The sequence below is a fragment of the Buteo buteo genome, chromosome 23 (genome assembly GCF_964188355.1).
Source record: "Buteo buteo chromosome 23, bButBut1.hap1.1, whole genome shotgun sequence".
NCBI lineage: Eukaryota > Metazoa > Chordata > Aves > Accipitriformes > Accipitridae > Buteo > Buteo buteo.
In genome coordinates, this window is record NC_134193.1 from 21,851,125 (window position 1) to 21,863,650 (window position 12,526).

At 38.4% G+C, this 12,526-nt stretch overlaps 1 protein-coding gene across 9 annotated transcripts in view; it reads right to left on the reverse strand.

The window, feature by feature from the left end:
• Positions 1 to 1,236: 1,236 nt before the first annotated feature.
• STRBP (spermatid perinuclear RNA binding protein) overlaps positions 1,237 to 12,526 on the reverse strand; it is a 65,223-nt gene continuing 53,933 nt past the window's right edge. For 5 of the 9 annotated variants that reach the window (XM_075054627.1, XM_075054622.1, XM_075054619.1 and 2 more), the window contains 3 exons: positions 11,462 to 11,585; positions 9,293 to 9,337; positions 3,604 to 3,985 (listed from right to left, as the gene is read on the reverse strand). In XM_075054627.1, the coding sequence (XP_074910728.1) occupies positions 3,891 to 3,985; positions 9,293 to 9,337; positions 11,462 to 11,585 (264 nt within the window). In that variant the 3' untranslated portion in view covers positions 3,604 to 3,890. Of the gene's footprint in view, positions 2,962 to 3,603; positions 3,986 to 6,139; positions 6,671 to 7,070; positions 7,194 to 9,292; positions 9,338 to 11,461; positions 11,586 to 12,526 lie in introns of those variants that run through there. The other 4 variants (XM_075054625.1, XM_075054624.1, XR_012654047.1 and 1 more) reach the window with 3 other exon arrangements.

The following is a 12,526-nucleotide window of genomic DNA, read 5'->3' on the forward strand; positions in this document are numbered from 1 at the left end:
GTTATAACAGTGGAACAGTCTATATTTTAATCTCCCTATTCTGTAAATAGCCTCGCTTTCCTCAGTGTTAACCAACCAGACCACTGAAGCTCACAGTTGTTCTTCCAAAGTCAATGGTAATGCCATTCACCTCCAATACAGATAACACATTAAACAGGTCAATTCTTTCTTGTAAAGCTCTGGTGTCTTTTAATCCTTTAAGTGCCAGACACCATCTCCCAAAATACACACTATCATCTGGTTAGCTAAAACTAGAGTTAAGGTGGGTGGTGTACAGGCACAGACTTTTCCTGGTGTCCTATTTATGTACGTACTAATTGAAAGGAACTTTTTCAGAATTCTTTCCCATGAGCCAGAAATTTAAACTTCAATATAATATTTTTGCTTCACTGAAAAGGTACTACAAAGTAGGCAATGGTACTAGCAGCTGCACAAAGCATACGGAACCAGGTTTACATATTTGGCTATTGGGTATACCCAGAAATACAAAGCTTGGTTGCCATAAAACAGACCTCTAATCTCACAGAAAAGGCACTTTAGACCATGCTCCTGTGAGGAGGCTTTTAAAAGGAAACCTGCAAGTATTATGTAAAAGAAAGGAGTTTCTAGTTCTGCCTTAGCAAAACAGTGCTTGTTGCAACATCAATCAAGCAGATGTTACCCAATGTTAGAATTTCACTGCTTTCTCAAACACCAATAAATTAGGCACTTAAGGAGCCTACATCCATGACACTTCACAGAAATGTTTTGCTCAAGTTCCACTGTCAATGAGACAGGTTCCTAGGCAATCTTGCACCTTAGGATCTTACCACTGATTCCAAGTGGCAACAAACCCCAGGATTTAGGAGTCTTATGTACACTGCATACTTCACATGTCAGGAAATGGTGTCTGTCCTACTGAGAAGGGGCACAGCAAAGGCAAGGCAACAAATTTTAGACATAAGTACTCACATTACCAACAAAAACATATTAGAGAAATTTAGTATCTTTTCAGTGAAAGACAAGATCCAACAAAGTGAGAATGTAAAAAAACAGCAGAGGAGTGGAATGCTTATGACTGTAAGAGTTAAAAGGGTAACGATAGAAAAATAGGGAAATTCAGTCAAAGCCATTCTGATGGAAACCAATACAAATGGATTAAGCTGCCAAGTACAGGCCACAAAGAAACAGATCAAATAAGAGTCAGCAAGACATTTTATTAATCAGTCTTTGAACTGGACAGTGCTTGTCAGACTGACATCAGTTAAGCCTAGGAAAGGAATACTCAAGAGAAGTTCATTATAATGCACCTTAACATTGCCTTGACGCATATAAAAATACTGTTTTCCAAAGGAAACAGAGCAGCCTGCTGCTCCACTATGAGGACTGCTTAGCCTGACAGGCTGAAGGAATGAATTGAATTTTAAGTGAGCTTCAGACCAACCCCAAGTTTGCACCTTGAACATAACAGCAGATGAAAATCTGCACCACCGAATGGGAAGGACATTCTGATGGCTCATCAATTGCACCTGCAAATGTAATCAAATGGTTATGTGCTTTCATGGCCAAGTCACTGGTACAGTTCCTTAAGTTCACTTCCCCAGGTGCAAATACATAGGCCACTTGCAAGGTCAGGTTTCTGCCCACAGCAGCAAAGCTAACAATATTTAACAGCTATTTTTCTACATCAGCCTATGAATTCTATCCAGACATATCCTGAGTTATGGATAACCTACACATGCAGTTGTTTAGTGAATTTGATGTTTCAATATTGAAATGAAATGTAGTTTATTTTTGCTGTTATATTTTGATGCAAAACAACAAGCTTTGGGCCTGATCTACTACTACGTACTCCGTACCAAGTGTTTTCCTGTTTTATATCAGTATAAACTGTGATCAGTCAAGGTTTTTTATGCTTTCATCTCTGAATTGAGACCCTAAAATGCTAATGCAACATCAACTCCCTCCCTTTCACCTTTTTTTTTTTAAACCGTTTTTATATAAAAAGAGTTGTTTCCAGCAACTTCAAGTACTGCAAGTACTGCAGTTGTGCAGTACTGTACTCTGCAACTTTGTATAACACAAGGTTATATAAAGACAAATTAAAAAAAAAACTTAGTATTTTAAAACTACACATACCATGTGCACCATATAGGTCATAATCCAAAACCATTTTAATCCAAGTAAAATATTTGTTAAAACATTTACTACAGAACTGAAAATAATTATTTATGGATGGCTGTATCCTAAATTCTAGCTTTAGAAAACCACAGCTAAGCGAATTATTCATGCAGAGTTAAACCACTGCCTGCCTGCCTTCCTCTCCTCCCATTGCACCCACAAGAGGAAAGCAAATCTGGCTGCTTCATGAATTAATTTGGCCTAATATAATTTGATCTCTGCAGATTTGAACTGTAATATCATCAAAGTCTTTCATTCTTCAGTTGGAGTTTAGCTTTAGTAGTTTAGGGAGATAATTTCTCTTTTTATTAGTTAGTTAGTATCACACATTCCACCTCTCATTTTTATTCCACGTACCTATAACCATGGTATGACTTTCAGTGCAGGCCATGGCTGTGGCTTTGGTACCTACCCAAATGTTTTCCACTGGTATGCAAGGAATGCAGTGCCTGACACATGAGTGTCAATACAGCTTTTTATGCTACACAAGAGAAAAATATTTGAAGGAGAACAGTCTGTTGATAAAACCAAACAATTTCTTAAAAGTGTTAAGTAATATTTTCTTTTTTAACTGAAACTGGAGTATTTGAAGTGGCCTTGAAAAATACAAAGCTGGAACATTCAGTTAAACAAGACATAATAAAAACGTGCCATATACAAGATTGTCACAGGTATATGAGATTTTTAGAAAAAAAGCAATAAAAATATTCTTTAAGCTGAAAATAAAATCTCTTACCTTTTATATCACGATCTCAGCTTACAGTCACTACATTTCTGCTTATTTTATACAAGTGCATATGGCTATGAAGGTCCGGAGAGAATGAGAATAAAGTGGTATTAACCTGCTGAAAACTGCTTAAAAGTCTTAAGCTGCAACATATAGATGTTCCAATACCATTTAAAAAAAACATTCACCTTTCAGTTATTGCTGATTAACAATCTCAAAATATCAACATATGAATATTTAAGAGGAAAAAAAAGTCAGTAAATTTAGAGCAGCAAAGTTTTTTGAACTGGATGTTTATCAAATACTATGTTTTCCTATCATTTGGTGATGATTTTGAAAGAGACACAAAAGCAATCCATTTGAAAGTCAAGTTCAAGCCTACCCTTTTTGTGCCTCATATTAATGATGTGGGGAAGAGAGAGAGAGAGAGAGTATATCATTTATTTAGATTTTGGAAAAATATATATTCTCTTTTTTCTTCTGCCTTTTTGCTACATTTCATGTCTGCTGACATGCGCAATGGCACAAAGCACAACTGCTTCAAAAGTGACCATTGCAAGTCTTTGTAGCAATTTTTATAGGAAACATGCAAATACAGTCATAGTATTAAAATTCTGAAGTACTTAAATAGTGAAAGTAAATGCAGGATTCACTGCTTAAAGCAGGCACTCTGCTAGGTTTTGTTTCTTGTTTTGGCATTTGGTTCCCCCCCCCGCCCCCCCCAACACACCAGTCTTTCCTTTCTAGTGTAAAGAAATAACCAGAAGTATAACATACATCTATTGCTATGTACCCAAAGAAAGGACTGTGGCTTAGAGTAAGTATTGCTTTTCATTAAATGGAACAAAGTTCAAGAAGTGAGAAAAACACTTTAAAAAAAAAAAAAAAAGGAAAAAAGCTCAGATTCCATGTCTGAAGTTGAGAAACCTCAAAACGAGCCACGTTTGTTCTTGCTTTTAAGACATGTACAAAATGCCATTTCGAGCCACACAACCTGATGGTTCTAGAAGTCAGAGAAGAAATCTTGAGGGCCCAAGTGAATAATAAAAGGTGCGATGCTGAGAGGCTGGCAATAGGGACTGTCAATGAAAAAACCACCTACAGTGGGAAAAGAGCAGAGAAGCAAAAACTTCATGTTAATTTCAGAGAGACTGGCTGAAGCTAAAGCTCCATTTAAATTTCTCTGCTCTTTCAGCTGCAAGTGGAATTTTCATTGCAAAACGGGCACTTTTAATTCTTTGAAGGTATTGAAACATCTAACACTTCCAAGGTTACCACTTTCTAAACAAAGAACTGACAGCTCATTCATATTTTCAGTAAAGCAGAGAAATGTAAAATATGCAGCAAGGGGGCAAGTTTACAATGTGGTTAGTAACTCCCAACAAATGACAAAAAAATAAAAAATGACTTCTATAAATCATCTGAAATGACTGCCATCATGTTGGAAAAGAGCATAGCGCCCTCCTTGTTTTTGAAATAAGAACAAATTATTTGGCTTACGAATGTTCATCGTATAGAATTGGTTCAGAGAGTATTTTGTTTGAAATTTTACAAAGCTGGGGATTAAAAAAAAAAAAAAAAAAAAGAAACTACAAACAGTTGCCAATCAGGGGAACTCCAAAAGATGGGGAGAGGAGGAAAAAAAAATATGTGCAGAGGAAAGATTCCTTTAATGAATATTTGATTAACAAAAATGGGCTCTTTATCAGCCATGCTTTTTCGGCTCCGTGATGGCTTCCTTTCATCCATAGGCCAGCAAAATATATCAGTGATTTACAAGCACCACTCAATTTGACTACATCCCCGAGACCCTGCTCTTTATTTCAACACTAACGCATGGATGACCACAGCAGGCTCGCCACTATTTGTCAATAGATCTACATTTTTTATTAAAGTACCACCAACACCAAACGAAAGCAAGAGCTACGGCAGAAGAAAAACCATTTAAGATATAAACACATTCCTAAGCACAAATACTTAGCTTAAGACTAACAGCTGCAGTTAATTCCAAGAAAAGCAGCTTGTTATATAAGCCACCCCTTATTAAGCTTTTCTAGTATTTCCTTCCCTATAACGGGGGGCGTAGCGGAGGAGGAACTTTACATTGCTTTAAGCACCATTCTTACACCCTCTTCATATATAAAGCTCCCCCTGCCTCAGCAGCAGAGTCTGTTAGAGAACAGAGTGTATAAAGGCAATCTTTAAAACAGCATGAACTAAAGCAAACCTACGGAAAAGCAACGGGTGAGGTCTGAGTAGAGAAGTGCAACCAACAACGCTGCTTATTTTGTGGGGTGATACCTTAATAAAGACTACTCAAATCCCTTGTTAGAGCCCACAGCAGTTTTTATGCCGAAGTCTGCAATACTCGGAGACAGCGTGGAGCCAGGGCCTGTCCTGGAATTTCAGACAGGTGCACACTGCTTATCAGAAAGAGGATTCTTTCGGTTTGAGCACCAACTCTTAGAAAAGTACTGGCCTATGGCTGAAGTGTGTCACTTTTCACAGCAGCACTCAACAAGAACTGGGACAATTAAATAGCAAGTTTTCATGGGGACCTTGTTGCTGCTTTAGATTCTTATAAATATAAGGGGGAAAAGGAGAACCCTTTGTTTTAATGTAAGATTGACAACTAAAATGCTTTCTGTAGAAATGGTGGATGGAAAAATCAAGGGTGGGCAGACAATCTTAAAAGTGAAGAAGGCCACAAGAACAAGTGCAATTTTTTTCTTTTTCTTTTTTTTTTTTTTTTTTTTTTGTAAAAACAGAAAAGAAAGGAAAACAAGCAGCTTTTGAGCTCTAAAGAACCTGATTGTAACATTATTGTCGTCCTTTCTCTGGGCAATACGGACTTAACTGTGTATCCCTGTAATTATGTAATGAGTCCTTCTGTGGGAACTTCCTTTGCTTAATACTTAATTCACAGAATGCAACCTAATACAGAGAGACAGTCTAAGATTAATTCCTTTTGTTTCATTTGTTTTTCAGTATTTTGTGCACAAGTGAAAAGACTTCTTGGATAATTAAGACTGTGTCTTAAAATCACAGTTACAGTATGCTGATCTTAAAGATTATAAGGAAACTCAGGTACTGATGCTTAACTATAAAAAATAAGATAAAACAATATTTTAACCCATATTTTACTAAGTTTATTACACACCATAATATTTACAAAGTTAAATGTTAACTGTAAAGTTTCTGTTGTGTGGGTTTGGGTTTTTTTTAGGTTTTAATTTTTATTTTTTTTAAAGAACTATGCCCTGCATTTAATAACCCTACAACAAGTACAGGTCATTAACTGGATCTGTGTGACTGCATTAGGAAACAGGCAGTACTCTTGTGTTACAACAAAACAGTTTATTTGTGATCAGTGTTTTATATTCTATACATCCTTCACAAATTTAATTTTACATAATCGGATACTTCATTTAAAACGTAAGATTTAAGCTTCTAGTTCTTCCCTATAACAGAAGGCTGGTATAAGTTATTTGAAAATGAGGTAACATTTCACAGAACATTTTTTTCAAGTTTTAGAGAACTAAATTTGCATTTTGTTAAAATCAAAAAGTAGGAAAAAGATGTTTCTTTACAAATGACTTTGCTCAAGTATGTGTTCAAAGAAAACAGGATAAAAAGGCTTTTTTTCTTCTAACATTCTGTACTGTACTGTGTTGTTCAATCAATAGGAATTAGCTTCTGCCATTTGCTAAAAGAATGAGTAGTGGGGAACAGGATAAGTTGGGAATTTCATAACTGGTAACAGAACCATTCTCTTGGGTAAACCTACAGAGAGAAGAAAGGGAGAGGACTCCAAATAAGTTCAGTGATCCAAGAAAGTCAGATAAGAGCTTACAGTAGTGTTCTCATTAACCTTTTCCAGATCAGTCAGTCAATGTGATTTTAGGGTGCAGAGTCCCATTAACAGTAACACTTCGACACTTTGCACTGTTTCAAACAGATGGTTAGCTTAAAGTTTGCTTTAATTTTTGTCCTGGTACTTGGTAAAATTAAAGTAAGCAATATTCTCAAAAGCAGAGTATATATTTGGACTTGAAGCTCTACTTCATAATCTGTATGATAATTAATCTCTACTACCTTGTTTTATGTTCTGAGTTAATTTCACAGGCCAGTTACAATTGCAAATATTCTAGACAGGCACTGCTGTGCGTAAAAGAGAACTCACAGGGAGACTGTTCAGCAGCTTTGATAAGCATCCAGGTAGGTCAGCCAAAAATCAAGCACCTACAGTAAATTCTGCATCTGCTTCATTATTCTGCATTTCCTCTCCTGTATTGAAGTGGCAAATCTGGAAAGATTAATATCTGCCTGATTTCATGATTATTAAAGAGTTCTTGTGGCCTCGCAAACTTCTGCACAATTAAATGTTTGTTTGTTTTTTTTAATCTTGCCTATTTAAATTCTAGTATTTAACCTGTATATCCATTTAGAAATCACAAAGCAGCAACAGCAGGTATTCCAGAGCACCAGATGATCAAAGTGAAGTTTCCCAACATGCAACAGCTTACAAAGGCAGAGAGACATATTTACCTTACAGCCAAAAAGCATTATCCCAGTACTTCGCATCACAATCATAAGACATTAAAAACAGAAACTCTTTATGTGAAAAATGGGGGCATTCAATTCCACAATGCTTTGAAGTCAGTGATATGTCACATATATACAGCTAAGTGATTAAAACCCAGCTCCCAAAATAGGCATCATGAGAAAAAACACAAAACGGCAGGAATGAATGAAAAAAGCAAGAAAAGCTGCAAGGAAAGTTGGTAACAATTGTATTCTTTTCTTCAGCAGGGAAAGGATTCCTCTCGCGTCACTACGTGTCACTGCTTGTAAAAATACATTCATGCAGATACCACTCAACTTAGTTATAGTCTGTGGTTATTGCTTGGAAAGAACCAGAGGGATTTTTTAAAAATCCATACCATGACGTAGGCCCTAAACTAAATTTACTTTCTTTTTTTCTTGAGAAAACAAGTAGCTGGTCCTTGCATAACACAACACAAAAGACAACGCACAGAGTACACTCAATGGGACAGCACTGCTGTTGGCTGCCGTTCTGTCAAAGCACTTGGCCAGTCAATAGGGCAGGAATTGTAAAACTAGAGAGGTTTGCTTCAATTTTGAAGGGAGAATTCCACACTGTGAGTGCAGCCCATGGGCCTGTTCTCCTTCCCCTTTCCACTTGCAGGAGCACAGAATAGGACCAGCTGGTCTTAGTCAAGCAAAGTGAACATTTTCAATAAAGCAGTGGCATTCTCGCACTTTTTATAGCTTATACCTCTAAAAGAAAGTAATAAAATCAATGTTTTGAAATATTTTTAATTTCTATAATGCTATCAGGCGAGTTGGCATTGCCCAAGCTATACAAATTTGAGAGGAACAAGTATTACAAATGCTACAAAAGCTAGAAAATTAATAGCAAATTGCAGGCTGTTTCCCATACAAAAAACTGCAGGCCTTGAAACGTACTCGTCATTTGAGTAGCAGGCTTTCACCCAGTCCCTGTGACAGGAGAGGGCAGTGGGACTGGTTCTGGTGGGCTCGCTTTTTGTGTGCCAGGACATATCACTGACTCCAAACTGCTTTGCTCCCATTGCCACATAAACCTCATTCAAAGTAACCAAAAGGGCCGGTTAGAGGTATGCATTGTTAGTCTAGCATAAAAAAAGCCAGTGGGTAGGGAGAAGCTGAGTTAAGAAAAAACCCTTCCATTGTAGCCCTCTGATTATTAGTTTATTTTACAATCTTCATGAAACCAGTGCTTTGCCAGCCTAATATCACTATATTTCTTGGTAAAAAAGCATTGGGGCAAATTACCATGTCCTAGCTTCCTTGCAATCTGATTGCTAATGGTATAAGCTACACAAAAACCATTCTGCTTGTCTCAAGCAGCAGTGTTGTAGCCTGCGGGGGGGGAGTAAGGGGGTGGGTGGGGGTGTATATGCACATGGAGTTCATAGAGCTGACAGCATTAAGGGAGCTTTGTCCACAAGCCACTTACACTTGGGGACAAACATTTTGCCAATGTTACTGTAATGCCATTTAGATAAATACGGGTCAGAGATGCTGAAATAGGCCCTTCGGTAGTCTTTGAATGGAGCACAGATTGGCTGTAAAAAGTAAGAAAACTACTTCAATTCAGTTTCAGTATGAAAGGGAACAGGCAATTAGAACAAGCAGTCCTTCCACAAATCAGGCAAAGCATAGGCAAAAAAGCTACTCCAACCAAAAAAGAACCACAAGGTTATGGCATAAAAGTGTTGTTGTTGTTGTCATGGTTTAAGAGCTTTAATCTCTTTTAATTTCTCCTTGGACTGCCACATTTGGACTACCACAACAGTTTCTGTCTCATTTCTGATTTGTTAATTATTGGGCTATACATACCGTAAGCTGGTGCAGCGGTACTGTACCCATACGGTGCTCCATAGCCTGCAATATAAACAGATAAGGGATGGGTTTAATTTCCTACAGTATCTGAAAACAATCGGTGTTTGCACACCAACACACAGGGAGGGACCCTTTCTGGTCCTGAAGCAGTACCACAGGAAAAACAAACTCACACTGATACATCGAAATATTGCTGAAAACACTGAAATCCTTCTACATGGTGGGTTGAAGAACAAGCCTACCCAATGACCTTCTTAAGCCTCAGCATCAGAGTTAAATTCCGTATTTCATTTCCTTAGCATTTTCTTTCAGGTGAAGCCCTCAAGGCTGTACTGTTGGAGCATGGAGTTGGCATGATCCAGACATCCCATATTTGCTTATGTTCTTCCTAATATACAAATACAGTCTAATGCAGAGAACAGTCATTTTCCTCAACTTCCATTATAAAGAGAGGAATGCTAGATGCCTGTGGCAGATACCAACATCATCATTAGTAAATCTCCTGTGAATTCTCCTCTGCCATTTCTAACAGACAAAACAAAGTTTCACAAAGGACATCTGAACACCTAGAGGCACACAGAGAACAGTATCTTTTTTCCCCAAAGAGCTAAGCATGACTCTGGAGTGAGACAAAAAGCAACAGTGGTAACACCAATCGTAGTTACTACATCTCAGTAGTTCATGAAGGTTTTACGTTTTTTTGTGGTTTTTTTTCTGGTAGGATCGCTTGTGTCCATCACAAAAAGCAAGAGATTTCTGAGAAGAATAGGGGATGAAGAGAAATAATCTGTGAAGGCCAAGGGCAATAAAAGCTTAATAACTACAGTGACTGGGAAATTAAACTTATTACTGGAATAATTCCATGCTGGCAAGAAGCATGCCCCTGGCAGGTTTAAGGGACTCCTCAGGCAGAAAGACAGTTCCAAAAACAATGTTAACAGCCATTAAAAATGAATTACTGGTTTTTAATATTTATAATTACATGAACATACAGGAACAATGAAGATGACATGCTGTCAATTGTGCCAGGAAGCAAGGCTACCAAACAACAGGGTCTATGCTATCAGCATGTGTGAACTGCTGAAGGGTGTAATTAGAGCTCATGCTATAATCTGAAAATCTGAGCATAAGGAATATAAGTTTTATTTTTCGGAAGCTATTGGATTTGCTTTGACTAAGGAATCTCCAGCATCTCATTCTTACAAATTTGTCATTCCAAGTAAAAACAATGTCTAGATTCCCTTCATATGTCGCCTGCAAGCCTCAGACATGTAGAGAGTCACAAAGAACAATGCACTTTGAAAAGTAAGGGGAATGAGAAAGTGAACGTTTTGTTAACATTTTCTTGTGTTTACATTTACCTTACAGTCTATGTGCCTGTGATTTTAAATACAACACAACAAAAAGCCCTACACTATTTTGTACCAGCCAGTAGTAGCTGAGCACTTCAGCTCTTCAAGCTGGAACAGTTTTGCTTCTGAAGGTTGCAAATCTGCCCTAAAGGAATCAGAAATGAGATTATCCTGACTAGTAACTCACCTGCTCTTTATAGCAAGCACCAAGCATAAACATGAACCAGAGGGCCCCTTGGATTTCAAAAGAAGTTTCTGCTAATCAGAACAATGCAGCAGGGATAATGAATTAACATCAGCCACAGTATGAAGGGAAATTCTTTTGGTTTTGTTTTTTGGCCACCACTGAAGCTACTAATAGATGCTGTGCTCACATGTGCAATTCATGTAGAAAGTTTGTGGGAGCACAGTAACTCCCGAGCCTGCCAACTTAACCTCCCTCCACAAGGGTTTCTTGGGAAAGCCATTCCTAATGCTAAAGGGCACATGATCCAGGAAGTTCTTAGGTAGGAAGAGAGTTTTGGGAATTGTGCCATGGCAGTAAACGATGAAGAAGATATATAATAAAATTATAAAGCCAGGAAAGCCATTATGCCCGTGTGCTCCGTGCATGCTGAGCTTCAAAGTTGTACACTCATAAAGGACAGGCACCGCCAGTTTTTCAGCTCTGATTTATTTAAAGCCCCATGAATTCTCCCTTCTGCTTTATCTCAGATGATTAAAGCTGAAGAAACCACTTGCATAGGTGACTGACACACATGGAAAAGAACACCCCAGCAGACAAAAACTATTAGCTATTAGTGTTGCGCCTTACCTGGTGTTATGTATCCAGTAGCAGCAGCTGCCCCAACAAATGCCCCTCGTGTTAAAGCACCTCGTCCTCTGCCTCGAACAGCCTGGACCGCTGCAGAAACAGCTGTATTGACAACCCCTTTAGTCTGCCCAGAGTAATAAAAAATAGCAATTCAGAAAGTGAAAGTGTTGCTGGAAATACACAGCCATCTGCATTAAATCACCACCTTTTAAAAAATCTCTTTAAACATGCTTGATGTGCCAGTCTTGTTAAAGGTGGAATATGGACTGGATAAGTACTGTCCTAAAGAATCTGACTGGCAGAAACCAAGCGAGTCCCTTGCCAGGTCACTGACTGCAGCGCACAGCAGTGCACACTGAGCCCAGCACGTTCCCTTCACTCAGACCTGGCAGTCGGCATGGTCAGAGTGTGCGTTATTTACCTCTGTTTGGTCACACGGGCATGTACGAACACTGGTGGCTTCTGACCCTTTCCCTGCTGTGCCTCGCTGCTGTCTTTCCCACCTCCTCACAAGCTTCCTCTCCTCAATCTACAACATTGTTTTTGTTTCTCTCCTACCATTCTGAACCCACATAACTTGAGCAGGGCCATGATTCCGCCCCAAAGACAAATAACCACCTCATGACAACACTGGACTGCTTTAACCTAACTTTACTAGAATGCCACCTTCCTTTTCCCATTGTGACCACCTACAAGCAAAAGAACGGCAAGGAGTTACAGAAGCTGGTGTTGCTCAGCGCATCAGAGCACAGCTTTGCTGTACTAGATGCTCTGACTGCCCCCTGAAAACAATACAATCATGCAAATCTAGGAATTTCAAAGACAAGTTTGGCAGTTACTGCCATCATTGACCTACTGAAAAAAGAACACATGAGCACCGACAAAAAAAGAAAAATCAGAATTTAGGAAGTGCCTGAATCAGAGGTCATTTTCATATCTTAACTGCATGTGGAACATTTATCCTGTGAGATAGTATTCTCCTCATTTACTAGACTTTCAACACAGTAATACTCCCAGAAACTGATACTCCTAACCAAAGGTCTTAGGGAAATGGAGAGGACTTAT